Source organism: Athene cunicularia (assembly GCF_003259725.1).
Source record: "Athene cunicularia isolate RWA chromosome 1 unlocalized genomic scaffold, athCun1 chr1_part1, whole genome shotgun sequence".
Classification (NCBI taxonomy): domain Eukaryota; kingdom Metazoa; phylum Chordata; class Aves; order Strigiformes; family Strigidae; genus Athene; species Athene cunicularia.
In genome coordinates this window covers 100018014-100042549 of record NW_020799091.1, presented here as the reverse complement: position 1 = coordinate 100042549, position 24536 = coordinate 100018014, and the positions used below count along the sequence as shown (strand labels likewise).

At 38.4% G+C, this 24536-nt stretch overlaps 1 protein-coding gene across 4 annotated transcripts in view; it reads right to left on the bottom strand.

The window, feature by feature from the left end:
* GRIK1 (glutamate ionotropic receptor kainate type subunit 1) overlaps window positions 1-24536 on the bottom strand; it is a 159743-nt gene that overhangs the window by 29147 nt on the left and 106060 nt on the right. For 3 of the 4 annotated variants that reach the window (XM_026857964.1, XM_026857956.1, XM_026857981.1), the window contains exons 7-12: window positions 22864-23007; window positions 7515-7622; window positions 6719-6763; window positions 3630-3743; window positions 2219-2422; window positions 1377-1600 (exon numbers count right to left, since the gene is read on the bottom strand). In XM_026857964.1, coding sequence (XP_026713765.1) covers window positions 1377-1600; window positions 2219-2422; window positions 3630-3743; window positions 6719-6763; window positions 7515-7622; window positions 22864-23007 — 839 coding nt within the window. The remainder of the gene's footprint in view (window positions 1-1376; window positions 1601-2218; window positions 2423-3629; window positions 3744-6718; window positions 6764-7514; window positions 7623-22863; window positions 23008-24536) is intronic. The other variant, XM_026857972.1, reaches the window with a different exon arrangement.

Genomic DNA, 24536 nt, shown 5'->3' with positions numbered 1-24536 from the left:
CTTTGAATGAGGTGTATGTATGTATACACTGGAATATATACATTATTGCTGACTTCTGAAAGTTGAATGCCATAATTTGCAATAAAAACTGCAGCACTTCTACTACTGTTGCTGTGATGTGAATGTGTGAACTTCCAATGATACATCACTTCAGTTCTTACATTTCGTAGTGTAAATCTTTACTCAGGCTATTTTCCATATACTTTATTAATGTGGAATATATTGTTGTATAAGCAAACGAATACATAACAGATGTGGGGAAAGGCTTAATTAGGGATCCTCGGTAAAAAGCACTAAATATGAATCTTTGTGAAGCATTAATAAAAATATTTATATTTGAATTTAAAAAAAAGGAAAAAATGAAGGATAGAATGAGATCAGGTAAACAGAGTTGGAAATTAAATTCCAAGGCCACTATTTGAAGAAAAGGACAATAACTGTGCCAGTTCAGTCAGTCTAGGTTTATTCAGGAGTATAGAAAAAACTATGTCTCAAATGACCGACTTCCTCTGACAAGTTTCTAAATTCATTTTCTTTCATGCGTGGTTTGCTCTTGTTCAAAGCCCTAGAGCAACTGACTCCTAGACTGTGGTCCATCGTCTCTGAGGCCACAATAAGTACTTTGTATCCAGTTTGAGAAACCATATCAGCTGTCCAGAGTTTTTAAGGTTAAGTTCAATGTTAAGGGTATAGAGTGTTCTGCTGGCCCTCTGGAAATGTGACTGTGGTCCACCAGTCCAGAAACCTTGTGGCACACCTGCCTTCTTTTGAGAACGTTATGAGCTTAGCTTCATTTGGAAAAATGGTGTGTATGTGCTTAGTTCCTCTTGGTTTTGATAGGGACATCACTGGGAGCCTGCCACTGACAGGCAGGGTGCACCTCAGGACAGCGCTGGGAGAGTCTTTGGGTATACTTGCAGATTGTCCCTTCAGGTTCCCAGTCATGTTATCTTGTATTTCAAGGGGAAATTATCAGAGCTAATTAACATCCTGCAGCAAAAATACGTTCACATCCTCTTTCTTACCTTTTAACTGTATGTATTGTTAGTGGAAAAGAAAGGTGCTTATTTGAGTAACATAAACTGCTTTTCAACGTGTAGTCTGCTGAGGTGGTGCATACTGACAAAGAAAGGCTGACGCATTTCATCAGATATTTTTCTCCGTTCAGCCCTTAAGGAAAGTAAAATCTCATCACATTGCAATATATAAAAGTGATAGCAGTGTTGATGTGAAAATACCAAGACTTTTTAGAATGTTATGTTTTAGGCCTAGATAAAACCCTTAGGATAGTGTTATCCTTCACAGAGCCCATGCAACACCTATGGGAGTAGAGATAGTTAAATGTGGCTGCATCTAAAGCTACGACTTTGACTTACCTTGCAATGACAAAGAGGACACAACTGACTCCAAGGCAGGCTAGGAGAACATACATCCAAATATCAGGAGAAAGAGGGTTTAAAAAGGAGAAGACACCAGGGTTTGTCCCATTGGGCTTCCGGTACAAGATACTGATTCCCAGCGTCATGAAGGGCTTGGAAAAATCAATTACTTTCTCTCTTACATAGGTAATAGTAAGAGGAGCAACTGCCAGATCAGCTTTCTGAAAACACAAATGGGAAAATACTAATTCTTTTTCATGTTCAGCAAATGCACTACTTCTTCCCTTTTTTCCCCCCAAGTATTAAAAACTAAACCAAATTTGACGATAAATCTGAAGTGTGTGACAAAATTTAACATTGCTACAGTTGGTACATGATATTGTGTTTCCTCTTTTTGCAGGCAGAGGGACATTTGTGACTTTCATGTGAGTCAGAGAGGCATGACTGGGGACATGGGACTGAGTCCTGTGCAACGGGGCAGACTGCAAGCAAGGACTGGTGGAGGATCTGGGCACGGACTACGTCCACAGGGCAGAGGCTGCCACAGGGCAGAGGTGAGCTGGAAGCTCAGCCTTTGCTGTTGGAGTTTATGGCCAGGGGATGGGCAGGACTTGTGCTACCTCAGTGCCTGCTGCCCCACTGCAGATGGAGGTTGCCCCCGACACCTGCAAACTCTTGGTTCAGATGTACTGATGTGACTTCCTACTCTGACAAGTGGCAATAAAGACAGACTAGTAGCTCTAAAAAAGTTAAAATGAAAGCAAACATTTCATTTGGACTGGCTTCATATCAAATACCATAGGTAAAAGGAGAATAAAGAGAGAAGGATTCAATCTTACATGATCTATGAGTTCTTTGACCATCCCATTCCACTCTCCTTTGTCATTCTGGGCTCCATATTTACCATCAGAAACTAGTTTGACCTCATAGATGAAGCCTAAAATATTTGACAGCTCCTTTAGTAAGTCCAGGCAATAACCCTCGAATCTGTCATTTCCATACAAGGGCTTGTCTGACTTCTTGTACATAACATAGGGATCTTCCTATAGAAAAAGACAGTAGACATGTAGCAATGGAAATGAGGTTGTTTCAGATTTATATCAGTTTCTCTAAATTATGTTAATATTTTATAAATAGATTGCAATTAGGTGGAAACCAGTAATTTACCATGTCCATTAAAAGCTGGTTTAGGTGTGTTAACAAATTGTTTGAATCAATTAGTGATAAGCATAAGGGCCCTAATTTTCAGTGGAACAGACAATTCATAGCTCCCAGGAGCTTTAACAGAAGTAGTGCTTAGTAGCTCCAAAATCAGAACAAGATCTGTATTCTGCATTGTCCCACCCTAATGGACAGGAAGGGATACTGAAGGAGAGAGAAGCCTAAATAACAGAAAAATAATCATAAGGGGAACCTAAAAATTTATATTTTGTGAGAAATAAATCTTTATTGAAAGAAATCTGCAAATGTACAAATTAGCTGTGAGTGAATCAGGTATCCACATGAAAGAATGGAGAACAGCATAGATAGACTGCAAAGTACCTTGTTGCTTTTCTTTTAAAAGCATTTTGTATAGAAGAAGATCTAGGCAAGCAAGTTTCTGCAGTTTAATGTGGCAAAAGACCTCTGGCAATAGAAAAGGAGTGTAGAGGGAGCTTTTGAGCTCTTTCCCTCCTCCTGAGGAATTTGACAGAATAATTGAAAAAAGTGGCATTACCATCCAGGTAGAAAGCACGAGGCGGAACAACTCGTGAATACCCAGTTGCATATTTTCCTTTTATCATAGTGAGGTCATAACTCAGTCTGCCTGTACACTTTTTGTTACTTTCTTTCAGTCCTATTCATCTCATTTTCAGTACAACAGAAGTACGTATAAGCACTGACTACAAAGCTGAGTATTTGTGTGCGTTAATTCTTCTGAGAAGAAAAGTATGCAGGGTTTGCCTCTGCAATACTGAAGTAAGTGAAACAGTTTTGGAGGCGGAGGTTCCCGAGACTATTTCATTGGCAGTGGGGTATTTTTGAATCAATCTCATGGATGAATGTGTATGTCGCTTCTGAGTCTAAATCAAAAAAAAATTCCTTGAAACAGGATACTTTAACAAAACATTGTTTAAGTGGAGGAAAACAGCCATGGGCTGCAGGGCAGAGGTGGCAAAGGCAGCTGTGGAGAGCCCTGCAACCCACCATCAGCAATACCTGCATCTTGCAGCATGGCTGACGGTGCCACCTCTGCCCAGCAAGACTTACCAAAATGGTGGTGACAATAAGCGTCCGGTTAGCCAAGGAATCTGTGATGTTGGTTGATCGGTCCTTGTTGCTGTCTGTCATGTTAAGGCCACTGTATGAGTTCCAAACCCCAATCTGCACAGAAGAGAGCAGGTGAGAGGCTGCCTGGCCACAGCGAACTGAAACATTTCCCTAAATGCCTAGGAAGAATGCACTGGCTCTAGTCACCACAGAAAGAGACACCAGCAGTACGAAATGCTAGAGGAGGGAAACGGCTGTAGGTCTGAGTAAGGCAGCAACATCAAATGGCTGATTTAGAAAACACAGGGAACATATTGCCCTTTCAAAAAACAGGTGGAAATGAGTAAGCTGTAAGAGTACAAAGTATGTCAATACAGTGGTGTATTAGCCAATTTGCTACGAAGTGGAATATATTCCAGCTAAAAAAAAAGTCAAATGTCTATTTTTTTTTTTTTTTTTTTAATTTTGTAAGTGGTAGAGTTGAAAGACCTCTCTCTTCTGATACAACAGATTAAAAGTTTTAATAAATATGTTGAAGCAGATTGATGGATGCACTAGGTTTTTGCTTCTGCTGTGCCTTCAGCAGGTTTAGCAAAGATTATTCTGTCATTTCTTGACTACTATACATGACAGAGCTAGCAAGGTGATATAATTTCACGCACTGATCAGTATTTGTTCAGTAAAGTAAAATGGCCAAAGGCAAATTCCTTTATAGCCCTAGAGATAGTGAAGACTTCCAGTATTTAATGCCCAAAGCCTCAAGGGAAAGATCTTCACAATTTCAGTGGATTTGGATCTACACCTTGTGAAGGCAGAAATTGCAACCATGTTGAATTATTCAGATAAATATTTATTTAACATAGACAAAGTCTGAAAGCATCTTCAGGATTTTTGCCTTTGGATTTACATACACAGCGTGGCTGAGGGCTGATGTGAGAAAACTCCAGGCAAGGAGCAGGCTCAGGCAGTTTGTCTCGTATTGGACATTTGTGGAGAGCACTAGACAGATGGTGTGGGGGACTGATACCAGCCATTTACAGAGCCCTTCACATCACTGTGCCACCCTGCCAGCATGTTTCAGCTCTACTTGGGAGGGATCTGCTTTCAGATCCTCCCTTCTGGGATTGCCACCAAAGATGCCAAGTAAGTCTAAACCAAAATCCACTGACTTGTCTGTGTACTGAAGGTCTCTATCTGCCATCAGTTGCGGAGTCATTTTGGACCCAGGCTGGACTCTTTTTCTTTGGTTCTTAACTGAGGCAGAGATGGCGTTGCCTTTGTACCAAACCCAGCAGATTAGTTTGTGCCTGCTGAGTGTGGATTTGGGGTAATAACTATAGCAGCTCAGATAAACTTTGAGTTTGTGTCCCTAGATGCCATTGCTTTCACCTTTCACAAACGTTTTTTTCCAAAGTATGCTTAATGGGGATAGTCATGCTGTTTTTTAAAACCATTTTTTGAAGCGTTTATCAGCCATTCCCTTTGTTTCCGAAACTAGATCAGGTTGGGAAACTGATCTGGAAAGTACACAGGAAATAAGATGTTGGATATTATGATAGCCTGTGCCAGGTATATAGTAAATAACCAAATGTCCTTGAATTTGCACCAGGGTGGCTGAGTTAATCAAAAGCCGTTCTGCTTATTGTTACTGACTTGATACGCTTTTATCATCTGGCAGCAGGGAAGAGGAGAACAACCATGAAGAACATGGAGCAACACAGTCACAGTGCATACAAAATACACCAGGAGACCACTCTATGTCTGGATAAAAGAATGACATCGGAGGTCAGCCTTGATTAGAGTGATGGAGGAGGTCAGAGGGGCACTGGAAGAATGAGGTCAAGGTAGTACATCACTATGGTGAATCCGGGGGATTTATTGCAGTTTAGTGACAAGTTTGAGAGGTGTCATACGCCCTTCTCAGCAAGCCTGTGCTCTGAACCAATTGTAATTTGGTTTAAATCAATTCACTGTAACATGAAATGCCTAGAGTCAAAAGCAAGATTGGTTCAATAGCATTCTGCATGTCAGGTAGGATGATCTATTCACCAGTAATGAGGGAAATGGGGGCCTTTGTGCCTTAGCCTGATTCACTGAAGATTAAAACAAGGTTATTAAGTATGTGCTTTGTAAGAACATGAAAAGAGTGCTATAGGATGATTTACACTGGTCTACTCTGTAGCATTAAAATCCCTCCCAAAACAACACAAAACCAAAACCATTTTCAACTGTGTATGTGGGAAGGGTGGGAAATAATATCTGTGTGAAATACGTACAAAACATGATTCTAAGCGTTATGAGAAATTTTTATCTTGTGACTCCAGAACACTTTAAACATGACGAATGCAGTTGTTATCTTCTTACAGAGTGGCAACCGTGGGTTGTAACTCCAGTGGGGAGCAGTGCACAGAGCTGGTCTCTCACTCCCACTTTGGTGCCTTTTCCATCAGGCAGAGGCACCTCACGTTAAAAGGGGGATGAGATTCCTGGGGTAATTTAGAACTTTTCTAAAAAAGCTTAGTTCAAATTTCCATATATTAGTAAATGACATCACCCTCTTAATCATCTATATAATTTTCTGTAAGGAGTTAATAACACATTCGTCAAAATTTTGGATCAACAATGCTCGAACATTGCTTGCACAGTATGCATTTTGTGGGAGGCAAAAAAAAAACCCACCTTGCACATTAAAACAGTCCTTGCTGCTGATGGTAATACACATTCAAAACAGTGCAAAATTACCACTCATGGTGAATCTTAGGTGAATCAGAAAGGATAACAGCTGAGAAAAGGACTGCTTTTGCTGCAGTGAGGAGCCTCTACTTGGAGGGGAAAAGCACAGCTCCCAAGAAATAAAATAAAAATTAAAAAAAAAAATTTTGGTGAAAAGGCTGAATTGTTCCAAGATCTTTTTATTATTTGACATTAGAGTGTCTCGAGGTGGGATGAAACTTATCTACCAGAAAAATTCATGCTCTTGGATAGACTGTTGTCTCTAAACTGCAATAAGAGAATCACTCTCAAAACCCAAAGGATGAGTCTGAAGACCCAGCCTGAAGGTTTTTTGCATCACCTGTCTGTGTACAAACCTTCTTCCACACTTTATATAAATGATTAGAAACCTCTCCAGCAGCCTTGGTACAGAGAAAAATAAACAGAGTGCTTCATTAAAAATGAAAAGAGAACCAGTCTGAAGAGCTGTGTGGGAGCAATTACATTTAAAGTCTCAATTAACCCATCAGCAATTATCATTCAGAGTCAAGCCAGTGTATGCAGAGCAAGGGACAACACTGTCTCCAGCTGACGTGAGCTGGTGGTGTTACCTGTTAGGTTAGGGATTTTTGGACTCTTATGGCAGCCACCTCCTAGGCGGAGGTGGAGGGAATCCTGCGGTTACTGTCAGGAGCCCATGTTTGCTGGCTGAGGGCCAGGACAAGGGAAAAAGAGCTAATCTTATCTCAAAAAGGTGCAGAATTTTTAACATCTCAACTCTTGTTGAGGTTATTACTCAAGCACCTTTTTTCCTCTCTCCCTCATGTCATATTTATTAAAAGCAGTACATGTAAGGTAAGTCTAGGCTTTATCTCTATGTATGAATTTGCCACAACAAGTTACAGTCATAAAAACTGAAGATAATGTGCACTTAATTATTTCCATTTAGATAATTATTGCCAGTCCCAAATTCATATCCCATACCTCAAAATGCAAGATATGCATTGTAAAATAATAAAACACTCTTAGTAGCTCTGTTTTAACTTTGACTTAACTAATCTTGAGAAGAGTGTTTTTTACCCCAAGCACAGGAAATTCAAGCTGAGAGAATGGACTTTCCTACGCCCCTGTCAGATTAGCTTTTTGTCATTGTTCTACAAGAGATCTGGTTACCTTTTCTGTTCCTTCCTCCTTGAGGCTAATAATGTCCAAATCAAAATCTTTCCGTAAGCCATCCGTTTTGTTGAAGGTTATGCGCCCTGTCAGGCCATCCCACCGTGCCTGTGTGAACACAAAAACACTCTTCCCTGTAATGACTAGCAGGAACTACTCTGAAGCCATAATAAATACTGCATTTTAAATTAACTGTAGCATTCAATCACTTCCAAATATTTTTTTAAACATATGTGGCTTTGTTACTTTGATAAAAAACACTTTCTTCAACTTTTTGTTATTTAGTTTCTCTACGACATGTTTTGTATTTTACAATCAGGCACAAGTTAGTGACAGTTTATATACATTGCTTTACATATGTCTAGTACTGTATAGAAAAAAGATACTGAAGAGAGAGAGAGAGAATAAAATATGTATTACATGTGCCCACAGACAGGGCAGTTTTGCACTGCATAAGAATTCAGTAAGAAATTACTAAAGGAGTCTGCTTTGTCCAAGCTTTGGGTCTGAACCTTGGCATAGGATAGCCTAAATCCACCCAGCCTCACTGGAGAGATCCTCTTTATCCCAGCCCAGGACCTTCTAAGTTTTCATGACGAATGGGTAACAAATGTCAGTGAGAGCTGAATGGGAATCCCCAGAAGGTCCTTAATGAAGGAAGGTAGCTAACCACCCCAAATCACCAAAGCTTTCTCAAGACTTCAGTTGTGCATTTCCTAGTCTTGTGTGATGGATACTGTCTCTGCTACTCAGGGCCCAGAAATTCGAATTTTTCCAGGAAGAGATAAATGAAAGAAGGACTTTTGTCATTCTTGCTTGATTTCTTGGTCAGGTTGTGTTCAAACGTTCCCCACCAGCACTGGACACCTAATGTCCAGGACTTTCCTGAATTATTTCACTAATCCCTACTCAGTTTGTATTCCCAAGGCAGAAGACACAAGTTCCCAAGTAAGCAAATGAGGTGTAATCTTTCCTAATAAGAGCACTGCCACTGCATGTGCTCAGAGGTATTGATGGCATGATGATGATGGCTCTAAAAACAGGCTTTCAGGAAAAATTCACCCAGTAACACAGACCTAATAAAAACTTTGTAGTGTAAGGTACGTGCAAGTCTTACATACATGTTTCAAGTACAGCATACGAATTGCATATGACTGGTTTTGGTCCAGGCAGCATTTTACTGTTCTATCATAATTACATGAAATTACATTTTCCTTGTTTTAAACATTAGCATCAGGAGTAGGTTAAAGTGGTGGATTTTGTACATCAGTCTGTATGGCCATGATGATTCCCTGTGCTGGGGAATGCTTCTTCAGTGCAGCAGGATCAATGTCCAGAACTAACTTTTTCTGCAATTTAAGTTTTCTGTATCTTGTAAGCTTCCCAGCAAGCTCACTTTCTTTTAAATGAGATCTATCTGTCTCTCATATAGCCCCCATTTTGTCCCCAAAGCTGAAGCTTATCTAGAAAAGAAAGTATTTGATGGATTTCAAACTGCAGATTATTTTTATAATCTGTTTTTGGGAGCTCCCACATCAGATTAAATTCTTCAAAGATACAAGAAAGGCTGATGATAAATGATGGCACAGTTTCTTCATGTGTGTCAGCCATATAATTCTTAACTCACAAGCTTTTCTACTGTGCATTGTAACTTGCTTCATTTGTTGTAGACAGATAACATAAGTGGCATTTAAAATCATCAGAATTGTGTCACCCCTTCCTGCTAAATCTAAATTCTAACTCTGAACCTGCAGTATTTAATCTCAGATGCTGAGGTGTTATCACTGTGCATCTCACACAAATCTGGTGCATCTAGAATTCTGTGGAAATATAGCACAATTTTGAAGCATGCTTAAGTAAAGTAAGAATGAAAATACACAAATGCAACAAACTTGCTATGAGACTTTCAATTTTAATGACATGGGAACATACAAAAATCTCAGCTGTAAGCAGTGAAACACTTGTTGGTTTTTATACTGATATAATTAAGATAGCATGAGGGGACACATATGAATGCATTTAATTATGTAATATCTCTTTCCAGTCTGACTTTTTATTACTCTGACATGACCTCACCTCTGATTCATAAAGATGGAACATTTTGAAAGATATGATCTTTAGAGATCAATTCCTCCTTAGAGGGCAATTTGCTTCTGTGAAATATTCACACTTACTGATTACATATCAGATGCTCAGCTTCTCTGCTAACATGGTATCCTGAATATAGGAACCAATATGTTATTTTTTGAAATGGTATCAGGAGCCTACATCTCCATTCTTGTAGGAAAGATTTATATGGTGAAATGCTAGCTCACTTTTGAAAATAAACATAAAAAAAAAAAAAAAAAAAGGAAAAGATATTACAAGCTGCATAGATGTCTGCTTAAATTTCAAGGTATCAGAGAAGTGCATTTAGCCTTTGTATAACTTTGTCCCACTTAGGCTATCAAATAATGACACAAATGTGACTTAAATTGTAAACAGGAGTCATGGAGTGTTTCTCAGAAGAGTTAAACTTAAATGTTGAAGGGTTTTTTCAAACCCTAATTGTGAGGCATATGCTTCAAATACCATTCCAATTCTAAATTTAATTTCTGATTTTTATTTATTCTAAATAAAAATAAACCAGTTAGATTTGAGTCCAGTGAGCATAACTTTATTTCTGACTTCAAGACAGCTGTGATACCTGTCTGTGCAGCATGTCTAGACAGAGAGGTGATATTTCCTTCCTGATCAGACACAAAGATTTTCCTTAAGAAACAAAGGGAGGAATGAGCTAGGAACCTGCTGTCCATGCCAGGCCTTCTGAAGTCTATGGTAAGCTTTTAATACAATTTGAGTCCTAAAGCGCAACTGCCTTCTGGATGCAAAGGCACTGAAATGTATCATTGCTCTGAAATCATAGCTTATACCACAACTTCTTGAGGCCTGTCAGGAAAAATCAAGGATGCGAGTGCCTATTAGGCACCATGTTCAGGCAAACAGAATAGGCAGCAGTTGCACAGTTCTCAGATACAATTAACAAACAGAAATGAAGCAGAACTTTTTGAACAGTCAGAGTCCACATGACTGTTTAACACAGAAATGAGATTTCATGCTCTTCTATGCAAGATTTGTAACAATTTTAATGTTTCTAGTGACACTTGTGTTAAATGTTACAGGATATAATAAAAGTTGAATTGGAACCTAATCATGTAATTCAGGAAAAGAAATTATTTTTTGCACTCTGTCCTTGCTTTAATATTAGAGGAATGAAGAGCCCAATTTGAAACTCTTAGGAAGAGAATGTCTTCAATTTCGTTTGTAAAATTTTGGATAGAGCTTGCAGCTTAATTAAAACCTGTGATTTTCAGTGGCTTCTGTTTGTAACATCCTTTGCTTGTCTTAGATCTCATTTATGAAAGGTTGCAGGCTGCTCTGATAACAGAACCGTGAGGAAATGCTGTTCTTTCAGGAGTTTGGTTTGCAGCAGTAGGGCAATGCAGTGTTTGTTGGAGATTCAAAATAAGGTCTCACATTCTTTGATACCATGTTTTACCAGACAATTATTATTTGTATTTCTAAGTTGTAAACTTTTGATGACTTTCTCATGTTTATTAAACAAAATGGGGAATTAACCCAACATGCTGGTTTCAACTGGTAGTTGAAAAGCAAACCACACAGGACCAGCAGCTACTCAGACCCTTTCTTACTAAGCATTGAAAAGGTAGTAGATAGAACAGATTTCTGATAAATTTTCAATCATCTCTGAAGGCTGTCAGGTACCTGACATGGCAAAAATATCCAAAGCAACCTAATTAAAACTGTGAAACTATCTATTTTTACTATTTTAAAAAATAAAGATTGTGGGTAAACTACAAACCAAAACCTGGGGTTAAATATTCGAATTACAATATTGGTTTCCATATAAATATCTTGATGGAAAACTATAAAAACTGGAAAATTAAGCTGACTCAGCTTCTAAGAGCAAACACTCCAGAAGCTTGCTACCATTTCACACCACCATCATACTTTTTTTTTTTTTTATCAACTTCCACTTCATCATCTTGAATCAATTACTATAGCAGTCTTTGTTTCAGCCAAAGCCAATCAACAGTTTAATCACAGAATCAATTAGTGCAGCTGCTACCAGACTTACAAACGTAAACCAAGTACGTTTCATATTCAGTTTCTTTTGTCTCTACCAGACCTCACTTGTATTTCCAGATTTGTATTAGCAAGATATAACCAGAAATGATGGTCAAGAAATCATAATGCACACAGTGTCTACAATACACTGAGTACATATTCAGCTTTATGATATACCCTTGATGGGACATAGCCAATTTTGTAGACAACTGTGTTGCACTACTGCACACAAATGTGGCAATCTGATAAATTGATTGCATTTCTATTATGTATTTGGTTTTTCTTACTCACTATGAGCTTATCCAAATAATTTAGTTAACCATTTATCTGCCTATGGCATATTTTCACTTTCTGAGTCCAGTGTCACAGGGATAGATACTGGAGAGCTGTATTTCAGATTAGAAAACTTTAAATTTTTCACAGTCCTTTTTAAAGTGTTCAGAGTGTCCTGGTAATACAAAAATGCAAATAATCTTCTTTTAAGTTTTTAAACTATTTTGTTTAATAATAGAAGCCGACATTTATGCTTGTCTATTGATATTCTACTTATTCCAATAACCTGTGAAATAAAAGTTTTTCTGAACCTGTATTTTAGACCTCTAGTTGCAATTAATAAAGCAATCTCTAGATTTTCAGACTCGTTTTAACCTTTTATTGTTCCCATTGTTCAAAAAATACGATCCCCCATTTTGAACGAATGTCTGCAGCTGATATTAGAAAACATCTGAGGCACAAATATGCACCTCCAAATTCAAACTATATCACTTATAAAATATGTGTGTACATTGAATCTACTTTAAATGGTGTAAGGAGAAACTCTCATAACTCTTAACAAATTTTTAAAACATATAGACAAAAGGAGTTGATAAAACTTCTGAATGAATAGCCAAGAAAAGCTATTTTAGCACAGAATTGTGGCAGAAAATGAACTGTTCTGTTCAGCTCCAAAACCCTGCACAATACCAGGTTCAAGCCTGACTTTGTGCAAGGTATTCAGACACTTCGCATCTGCCACTGAAGCCTGAATTATTGTTTAATATGAAATATTGTAAATTGATGATAAACAACTTATGTGATGACTATTATTAGATAAGTGCAATGCTAAAGGGCACTCTTCATTCAAAAGCCTTATAAATGCATCTGGGCACACAAAAACAGAATCACAGAATCATCTAGGTTGGAAAAGACCTTGAAGATCAGTTAGTCCAAATATTAACCCAACAATGACAGTTTCCAACTCCCCCATATCCCTATGTCAGCCTGACTCTTAAACACCACCAGGGATGGGGACTCCACCACCTCCCTGGGCAGCCCATTCCAGTCCCTAACAACCCCTTCTGTAAAAAACCTTCTACTGCAATTGACTTGAGAAATTACCAAAGAAAATAATGGGCCATATTTAATTATTTATTTTGTAAAACAGTCTATTTCTTTCTCTCTTTTTTTTTTTTTTTCTTTCTCTTGCTGTTTATGTGTAATTTGATCATTTTGAAGCCTTAACCTAAAGGCATGCAATCAGCAGAATTTTTCTCCAAATTTAGTGGGAGTCTGGAACAGAAATCAGTTAGCTGGACTCTTTAGTATGGGAGAAGTACATTCAGAAGCTAGAGTGAAGTCTAATCGAAGATAAGAATATTTTTCTGTCTACTCAGTTTTGTCAGTGGGATTATCTTGACCTTTAGTATGTCGCTTTCAAAACCATGTTAAAGATAACCTACAAAGGCAAATAACTGGGCTGATATTTGGGGGTTTTTTAATGATGGATATATAGGGCAAGTATATTTGGTGTTATAATCTGTTTATTTATTATCAGAAGTTACTAGGCAAAACTGAACATCAGTTATTGATTTAATATACATTTCTAATTCACCACAGTGAAGCAAAAGGTTTTAATTTGCACCACCATAATGCTGTTGTTTTTCTTTCTTTTTTTTAATGATGAATGAAACAATAGAAAAAAATTATTGGCAATCATCTGACCTGGAATTCAGGAATCATTAGTATTCAGCTCCCCAGATTGTGCTTGCTCATCTGCTATTGCACAGTGGCAGAGACATGTTAACATCATAGCCTTTTTGGACTTACATATCCTGTAAAATGAATGCATTATGGTTTTGGACTGAGATTAGGAAATTCATTCTGCTTCTGTGTTGGTCTACCCAAATGAACAACATGAAAGGAAACCAGTCTTGTCCTGAAGAGAGATTTTACATCATAATTTCCTTTAGCCACCACCTCACTAGAACATTTTACGTCAGCTAAACATTAGCAAGCCCAAGTGAATGACAGCAAAGCAAACTCAGCAAGTACTAGTGTGTCCATGCCACTTCAGGTACAGCATCGTTCAGCTTTTAAGAAAATGTGGCAAAGTACATCAGCTGTACATGAGTGACAGACCTGTTCTGTTTAGTCAGGGTTACCTGCTTATAAAGAAGGTGAACATCTACTTCAGTTTTGAATTGCTAAGTCAAAATTTCTGATGAGGGTTGTGGTGCTAACTGACATCCAAATGCAGAGGTGGGCGACAATGTCTCCTCCACTGGGCCTTAGACTTATTAACAGAGCAGAACTCTGATCATTACAGAATTACTGACAATGATTAATGCACATATACAGAGAATATCAATTGTGTTGCTTGATGGCAAGGGACAAGACAGTAAGTGAGCTCTTTTTCTCTTTTAATTTTTTTTTTATCACTCCAAACTTTTTCTTCTTTACCTCAAAATCAGATATCTGAAAAATTTATAAAACATAGGCATACCTAAACCTACTGTGGTCACATGCTCAGAATACCACAGATCACTTTTCTACAGCAAAATCTTCCAACACTGTAAATAACAATACCACTATATGCTCACCAAAATGGTAATGACCAAGCAAAATTTACTTTTATTTTCTTTTGGTTTTCTTTCCTTTTGGAAGAGATACTTCAGGCTTTATTAGAATTGCAGAGACAGTTGATAAGTTTAAGTGATAGTGATATTGCTTCTCGTTACAGTGGAAATCATAATGTGCTCTGAGCCACACGTCAATTTATCAGCTCTTACAATTAATCCTCTTATTAAGAGATCCTCAAGGATTATGGAATATAGTGAGTTAGTATATGACTTTTCCATTATTCTGGTCCAAATCTAGCATAACAGATGTAATAAAAAGAATTTCAGCATTTGCCATTACAGAGTTTTATCCACCCCACTGAAAATCATGATGCTTCATAGTCTCTTTACTTGTAAGAGGTCCATGACTTGAAGAGTCCTGGGCTTTTACTAAACAGCACTGGAATGGAAAACAGGAGGTGTGGGGGAGGCTTGTTCTTAGTAAGAGGTTTAGGCAGCTGTTGTAAGACTGAGCACACACCTGCCTTGAAAGAGATAGAAATGGTGGGTAAATAGGGAAAGAGGAATACTTAGAATGTCACAGGCTGTTCTGTTCTGTGAGCTGCTCAATAGCACTCATTTCCAGAGCACTGATTAAGCTTAATGACAATCAGGGATAGTCATATGAAAGGTTTTTGGTGTGACAAATTTGACAAATAAACCCTGAATACTTGAGGATGATGGCTTAGGTGGATTCATTTCAGAGCATATGTTTGAAAAGCCTTTAAGTTCCTTTAAAGCTTAGACCTACCAGATTGCTTTATAGCAATACCAGAGAGGAGGGAGTGGGTGTGAAGACTTGGAAGGGAAGGTCAAACTTTGCCAGTTACTCTTCCTAGTAAGAGCAGAGTCTATCTTACCATGCACGAACATGACCGAAGTGTCTGGGTGGGATTACCCTTGACTAGGAACTTGGAAACCATAACTTTAAACTACTGTGTTAATGGTGATTGGGATCCCATTGTAACAGATACCACTTGCATAGGCGAGACAGTATGTACAGAAATCCTGTTACACACAGCTAACAGACTAAAAACACTAACTAGACAAAAGCTGTCATTCACCTTTCACAGAGGGGAATCACAATATTTCCAGCTACAGGACTTCTCAACGTAGATTTTAGGTCCCGCTGCTTTTGTTTTAGAGTGGTGTGGTAGCTGCAAGTATGGATGGTGAACAGCCTAATCATGTCAGCCTGTTGGAAGTGACTTCCAAGTAATGACCAGTTTTGCCTTATCAGGTAACCACAGCACAGGTTTTGGAGCTGTCTTGAAGTGCTCACGGTTGCACAGAGTCTGTGGCAGAGCCAGGAGCCAAAGCCAAAGCTCTGGCATTCCCACCCATCATGTTGAGTGGGAAATGTCATCCCCAGCTGAGCTGTTGTCCTATTACAGTGACATCGACCCGCTGAACAAGAGGGATGACAAGGACCCTGTGGGGGTTTCATGTGGTGCAAAGGACTGTCATTTCCACCTGAGATAATGGGATCCAAGTGCTGGCAAATCTGTGAATGAATGAGTAGGAGGTTGTGTTGTTGAGGAACAGATTGCCTCAATGAGAATACGCTGCTCTGAAACCTAAATCATCTGCATTTAACAGTTATAAGCTCTTTGGAGCAAAGACTGTGCATAGTGAATGGCTCAGTGATGATGTGACTAGGGCTTCTGGGAGCTTTTCCTGAACATGTATCACCCAGTTTAGGCCATGTACTAACACTAAATCAAAATATCAGTGTGGAGCAAATGATGAGCACTTTCAGTAGGCCAGGTCATATAAAATATGTTCTGAAAAATGGTTTTGTGTAGCAAATATCAAAATATTCTCCATATATTATAGTAATTCTTGCTCATTTTTAAAAGCAAATCTACTTTTCAGGTAATATTTAAGAAAGCAAAATAGGAATAGAAGAAAATATATATAATCTTTTTGTCAGATCTCTTGTTTTGGTATTAGATCGCAGTGTCAAAACCTTGCAGGTAAATTTTTTTATCAATTCAATTCGTATTTATTCTTAGTACGCAAGTTCTAGGATCATTATTTTGCAATCTGTGCATAGATCATTCCATAAATTAAGTAATTTTCCACTTGAAATTTTATTTCAGAGTAGAAATCCCTATTAGTATCAACCTCAGCTATACATTATCTTCTTGGAAAGCTGACTTTTATTTCCTAATAAATCATCATGGGATGCATGTCTAGCAGTTGTTTTGTTTGGTCTTTTAATTAAGAGTTTTCAGTTCAAACTAACAGACAGTAATAGGCTTATATCAGAAATGCATCCATTACTTCATGAACAAGTAGTAAGGGGTTTTTTTTAAAAAAAAAAACCAACACAACAAAAAACAAGAAAAATGTTTGTTCTAATGAGAGTGGATCAAATCCTAATATCAAATTATCTGGTGAGAGAAGACCTACTAAAGTAAATAACTGCTTTTCTTTGAATTAAGTAAATATTGCAGCATCAGAGTCCAGAGAACAGCTGCAGACAGAATTTATAAATGCTGTAATTGACTCAACAGTAAAACACAATGACAAAGATGCAGCAGAATAAATGCTATTTTAAGTTTTGGAGCTGAAATATTGTCATTTTTGCCCGGTCATCTGGATAGAGATTTCTGTACAGCAGAAAGACTGGGTGACTGACATACAGATCCTTCCTCAGTCAGCAGGGGAGATGGTAAGTTCTTGGGTCTTCTGACATGCAGTCTTGTATTGCTCGCTTCTTTTTTTGTTCCACTCTGCAGATTTTTTGTCCCACGAAAATATTCTTACATGTTGAATTTGGTAGCAATAAAAGAGCAAGAAACAAAAGAAGCACTTTGTTCTCTTACAAGATGTTTTGTGCTCCTTTGTTTGGAGATGCTGCCAATTTTAACAAAAAAAAAATATTGATTAATATATCCCCAGATGGATTTATTTCTCTCCTGTCTTATTTTACATTCGTACTTTTCCTGTAATAAAAAATCTTTTGTTCTTCTTCCAATGATGTTCTATGTTTGGTTTAGATTTAGTTACTTATTACCAAGAATGCCCTGAAAATTACATCCTGTGATTTGATACCAGTTAATCAGGACTTTGTGCGTTCCTGTCCCTTTCTCAGAATGTTAGTCAGCTCATCAAATTTGGACAAAATCAATCTGGATGTGGTTGTGCTATTAACTCATTAGTTCTGTCTTCTGTTCCCCACACAAGAGCTTTCCAGGAAATCTAGCAGTCCTGAGCATGGGTGTTTGCTTCTTCTGTGCCAAGAGAAAAACAAACTGGCACGATCTCACCTGCACTGGTGAATCAGAATGAGAGAGTAGGAACTTGCCATCCATCTAAAGTGCTGGGTAAACATCAGAGAGTTCAGCGATTTAAAGGATATAAACTTTTAAATATTTATGTGCTGAAAAAAAAAAAAAGTGAGAGATGCAAACAGCACTAAAAATGTGAGAAAACAGAGAAATCTACTACTTTCTCATTGTAGATAACCAGGTCTAGATTGAGCATGTATATAGCAGATACCTGAGAACAGACAGGAATTTCTAAATCATTTGTACACTTTCAGCACAGGTAAGGTAGACATGCAGTTGGTTTTGGAGGTAAGTATGGTCTAGCGAGTGACTAATGCACTGCATCATCTTCACTCAGAAGAAATATTACAAATAACTCGAGCCAGAGGCTTGAGTGATATACAGTCATAGTGGTTCCTGTGTGACCAAGTCCACTCATTGTGATGTTTTCTGTGGTCATTATTCTACACAGAGAAGTGGTTCAGCTCAGAGGATTGTCAAGACTTTTTTCCTGTGGTGCAGGACTTCCTTTTCTGGTGACTGGAAATTGTAACACCTCCTTGTTTCCCATTCTTCCTAATTATGTTGATGGAGAGGCCTTTTTTTGTTACAAAGCAAGGCTATCTATCATTTGCTTAAATGTCTTGAGTTTGGAAGAAAAGATTCCAGGAATTACATTCTTCTGTATATATGATAACGGGTCATTTTTCTTTTCTTTTTGTAAAGAAGAAACATGAAATAAAAACATTTATAGTCAATGTGACCAGAACGCAGTGTACCACCCTGAATCATCATCATGGTTTCGAAAAGCAGGCAAAATAACAACCTAAGATAATAAAGATAGACTTGCTGCATAATTTCATTCTTGATGCTGAGTCAGTTGCTGTTGTCTTGTACAGGGAAGGACTGGATGTGTCTTCTTTTTTTAATTATTTTTACTCTTGAAGCAGAGTGTCATCCACAGACTAGAGTCACACAGTGCTAGATGCTTTAAAAACTGTTCAACATTTATAGTGTTCTTCCTGTATGCAAACAACCTAAATTAAGGTCTCATTTTAAATCTCTAACAATGAAAAATGATGTGAGAATTTAAGCAGACTTCTTCAAGGATGTAATTTTACTAATCCTTGACTTGCAGGCTGGAGATACTTTATGAGGCACACCTTTTATTACTTATGGAAATGAGAATCAGCTAGCAGAGGGCTGGAAAATCCTTTCTAAATTCTAAGGAGTTTCCTGAGCTTGAAGGCATTTGAACAAGGTTGGCTTTCCAGTCTAGCTGAGACATCTTCACTCAGAAGAATTATTACAAATAAGTTGAGACAGAGGCTTGAAAGTTTTACAGACCTGATAAAGCCTGAATAAACAAGTCCACTTATCTTGTTTTCTGTGGTTGTTACATTAGGTTACACAAAGAATTGGCTCAACTCAGAGGATTCTTGAGAGCTTTTAAAGCCACACCATGAAAGGAAGGCTGTATTCAATTACTCGATGCAATATCTAGATGGATTGCTCTCACATCTGGTCTCTACTAACTAGACATCCTTGAAATGTATCTTGTCAAAAACACAACATAAATGAAATGCAGATGTAAATGCTTCAGATTTCTTTTAAACTTTGAGATTTGTGTGTGTGTGATTCTGTTTGAGGGGATTTAATAAAGTCACCCAAGATAAAGTCTGCATCTCTGTCTTCTGAAATATTTCAGTATGCATTTATTAATTGTTACTGAATTTGAGTGAGGGAAGCTCACACTGATTTAGATGATAATTGAGTTACAGACAATCATTATTTTGGGGCTTATCTCATGCTTTAAAGGGGATGTGACCAGGGAATTTGATCATTCAGTTATAAACAGCTGTTTCGTGTTTACACACATTTTCCTTTTAGGAAAGGTGGAATCATCCTTTCTCTCCCTATTCCCTCTCTGGAGACAATGACCTTTTTCTTTCTGGGCATCAGTAAGATGTACTCCCTGCAAATGCTTCCATAAGGGCTAAAAGATTAAAATATCATTTAGATATGAATGACATTAGGTCACTGAGAGAGAAAATCTTCTGACAAGGATTTACTTTTCATTAAAAAGATCTTAATGAGTTATTGTAGAAAAGTCTTGATCCCAGACAGTGTATTTTATGTAATATCATCCTTTGCAGGAACTAGCTGATGACTTCTCTGACCTCAAAACTATCCTCAGGGCTGGGGGGGTTTTGTCAGGCTTACTTTTCTCTGCAGATTTCCAAATGCTTCCTACAATCAGTATTAGTTCATGATATCTTCAGAACATAGAAGATTACTCTTTTTGTTGCTGTAATTGATTATTCTGCAGCCACAGACATTTTTACTAGTGCTTTTCTCCTGTAGTATTGCTGGTAGCACCTCAAATCTTGGTCATTAAGATAAATAGTGGATCTGCTACTGCTGTTACCTCATACACTTACCTGAAGTCCTAAGGTTGAGAGAAGAGTATTCTCACATTAAACTAGCCATCTTTTGTCTTCATGTACTCTGAACATTCAGAAACTGACCCCAGTGTGCAAACTTTTAGATCACCATGAATCAAAAGGCAATATTTCACCCTAGGTTATCCACTTTCCAGTTGTTTTCAGGAAGAAGCTAACTTGTGTGTACCTGAGGACCAGATATGACCTGAACCTCTCCTTCCCAAAAGGACAGTGAGAGGCTGAAAAAAAATAGTTTGTCATCTGCTGAGTGAAGAGAAAAGCAGCCTTTGAGCTGCCATACACGTCAGAGGCTTTCTACCTTAACCTCTGCTCATGTCTAAGCAGCTTCTGAGGTCCTTTCTATTACCATCAGCCTGGCATTTTACAGCATTGGCCCACAAAGCAAATTAGATGACTACAGTTCTTATCATCACTAAAATAAAATACAAAAACCACCATGGAGCCATTGAAGTACTTGCTAAGCTCTAGCACCTGCAGGAGTCTTTGTCTGAAAGTTGTTTATGTAGTCTGCAGGACAGAATATTTGCCTTCAGACCAGCCTGTAAATTGCCTTCACAAACTGTCAGTATCAATCACAAAACAGTAAATTCTGTTTATGTAGGCCCAAACTATTATTCTGCCTGCTTAACTTTTTTTTTCTCCATACCTATTCACTTGATTCCTAATTTATAAAGTTCATCTACCTTGTTGAGCAAACCAGATCCTAAATGAACTGGGGAGGTTCAAACATATTTGCTATTTAGTTTTCAACACCTGTTATAGCCTTTATGGGAGATGTAATACTGTCTTATTAAACTCTATTTTTAACAACCATCTTTTTTGGCTACAACAGGAACAGGAAGGTAAGTCTCTTGGAGTATTTAAATCAGTGTTTCACTGACCATGAAAGGCACTATCTGCAAAGCAATCAGTAATTAGTTCACAAATCTCACTCCATGCAAAAGAAGCTAGCTGTATATGATAAATACGAACTTATGTAGTTATGTACTGTTGAAGCTTTCAACTGGGCCTGCTGCGGTACATCTGGTACTCTTGGTCAAAGTACTTCTCGCTTAGGACTCAGGACATTTATGATATATTCTTACCAATACCTAAAATAAGTAGGTCACCACTGTAGAATTATGCAGGTGTGTTCACTGATACGAAGTCTTTTGCTAACTTTCTATTTCATTATAATTCTTCTTATAATGCACCAGAAATGGTATGAGTAGCAATGCTACCTCATTTAGTTTGAGGTTGAGAAGTAGAAGAGCAAAGGTTCCCACTTAGATCAAATCAGAAGGGAGGGAAGAAATTCATCTTTATTACAGATAGTCCCAAGAAAATTTTCTTCTGTCTTTTACTGTTCCTGCTACAGCCTTCCCACCTCCTCCCCAGTGGGGGAATCTGGATGCAGCATGGCTGTTGTCAGTGTGAGAGAAGTGATCTTTACCAGTGCTGCTTCCCCAATTCCTCTGGGTGTTCCTATAACTGTGTTGCAGCAAGGAAAATATCTTAAAGGTTCCTTAATTCTTAAGTCAGGTCCCTGAATATTGGGGTAACTCTTTTCTTTATACTTTCAAAGAGAGAATTTTACAAGGAAACCTTAAAATTCATAAAACACCCTGTGTAGAGAGTACTGTTTCAGTAACTTTCAATGCTATCTCTGTAGGTGAATCACCATGTCATATAGTGCCTATGCTAAAAAATTTACTTAGAAAGGTTTGGAGAAGGTGATGACAGCTCTTCTGCATGTTCTGTAACCACCACATGTCTTGTCTTTCAGTTTGCTCCTACTGTATTTCTGGATTCAGGTGTATGCCCCAATGTGCTGCTACCACGTACCTTGTACCTCAGCCTACAGGTCCTGTTCCACCTACAGAAGTGCTAATGAATGTGGCTTTGGTAGGAATCACACTGTCACGGACGAGAACTGGGGGAAAATATGAAATATGCATAGGAAACTCCCCATAATTTTCAATTTTCATTTCCACAAGCTTCCATTTGAATTTCATAATAAAAACGGAACTTTTGGAAGAGAGAAGGCATTTCAGCTAAAATATGTAATTTTTAGAACATCTGTGGATCAAGTTATCTCAGTGATGCATTCTTATAAGAGAGATAGTGCATAACTTCATGAAGCGATTTACTACTTCAGAAATACCAGCTGAAATATTCTCTGGATATTGATTACTGATCAAACAATCTGCAAAACAATTGAAAATAAGTGGTGAAACAAGGACAGAGCTACAGACTTGGTTTTCTTTCAATTTATAGAATGGCTGTTGTTTTTAGAGATTATATATAACCATAACAACATAACATTAACCGAGCAGAAAATATGGGCAGTCTTATGGTGTGTTAGTCTGAGATTTTATCACACCTACGGTTTAGCAGCTTCTTTCTTTCAAAGACCAAATAAAGTCTCCACCAGAATGCAGACCACAGACTTCTGTCTGTAAATCAATGTTTCTCTGCTAGGAAGGAGGTGAGGAAGACTTGGGGATCTGAGTGCCAGAAAACAGAGCATAGCATATGACAAAGAGCAGGAAGAAACAACACAAGCCAGTGCAGTAAAGAAGAAAGGAAAGATTATGCTGACCATAAGCAGATGGTCTACACTTGCCTCTTTTATCAGATTCATGAATCTGGGTCCAAAACGCCACGGCTTGTGTCTGTGGCACTGCAGGGAGCTGACAGTCATTTGGGAGGCACGCTGGGAGGCCACTGCTACCATGTAAACAGCATCGTACATCAGAGCTGCTTCAGTCTGCAGGAAAAAAACAGAAAGGCTTTAATTAACATACACCTTTGTGCCCAGTCCTTGCTTTTCTTCACTAAGAACTGTTCTCTCAGGCTACTGTTATGGAAAAGGCCACTACTGGGCTTTCCTCTGAAAGCTGAGGTGCAAAAAAATCCATTATTTTGCCACTCATATTGATTTCAGAGTATTTTCCATTGAGCATTGGGAAAAAAACGTACATTGTGTAGCTACAGGAAGAGAGAGAAATGTGGGTCCAGTGCAGGAAGGAGCACGCAGGTAGCTCTGTGGCATGGAGAGGAGTTTTAAGTCTGAGGTGACACAGCAGTCCAGGTTCCATCCTCCGGGCACGTCTTAGGACCAAGCACTTTGCAGTACCCAGCCTTCTATAGATTCCTCATGGGATTTGCCAAAGACTCTCAGCACCTCAAGGTGTGGCATTTGAAAGCGCCATGCAGGTGCTCCAGCCAGTCTCTGCTCAGCCTGCAGGTTGGTGTGGCACAGTGCCATGGCACGGGGGCATGTGGGAGGGCTGCCTAAGTGAGGCCCGTGCTAGCTCCCCATTGCCACTCCTCTCATGGCGCTTGTGGGATTGTTTTCTTCCCCAAGGCGTAGGCAGGGCCTGATTGCCAGGGAAATCAATCCCACTGAGCACCTGGAAGGTATCCCACCAGACAGGTATCTACCATCTCCAAGTGTCTACTGCCATCAAGGATCTTGGCTTTTGGCACAGATGTGTGAAATGGCCCCAGAGAGATTTGGGCAGGGCTGTTCCCCTGCCATGCCTCCCATGCCGTTTTAGAGAAGTGAACTCTCCTTCTGAGAAGCCTTTTTTGATGATTAAGTTGGATTTATACATTTAACCTGTAGTTATCTAAGACAGGACACATGAATACAGCCCTTAGACACTTAAATATTACTAAAATTACTGGATGCTGCTTGTACATCTGTGTTTCTTTTGAGAACAGATCTATTGGTTTAAAAATATGTCCAGTAAGCCTCAAACTGAGATCACACACCATCATCCTTTATCATTGGGAAGTTTTAGAAAAATCTCAACTTCACCTTCACTGCGCTTCAGCACTCTCATGTGTGAGGTGGGAATGGCCATGTTTTCCTTAATGCACAGGGATGCTGTGAAAATGACATGCTTATCTTTCTTGTAAAACTACTGAATAATTAAGTAGGGGCCTTAAAATAAAGTACTAACTCTGCAGATGGGAAACTGGACTCATCTGTATGAACTGCAAAGCTAATCCATTTTTTATACCTTTCTTGTGCAATTCTTTTGGGAAATTAATAGATTTGATTCTTTGTCTGTTTCATTTACCTAAGTAAATTACAACAGCATCGGTCTTAGCAGCAGTGGAGGTTATTGCTGGCAGTCAAATGGGATCTGAATTTATCAACTAATCTTAATATACTGCAGATGAGGAATCGATCTTGACACAGTAGCCAGGATCTGCCCAAAATAATGCTCCCACAATCAGAGCAAATTGAAAACATTATAAATTGTGAGGCAAGCAGGAGAAGACAAT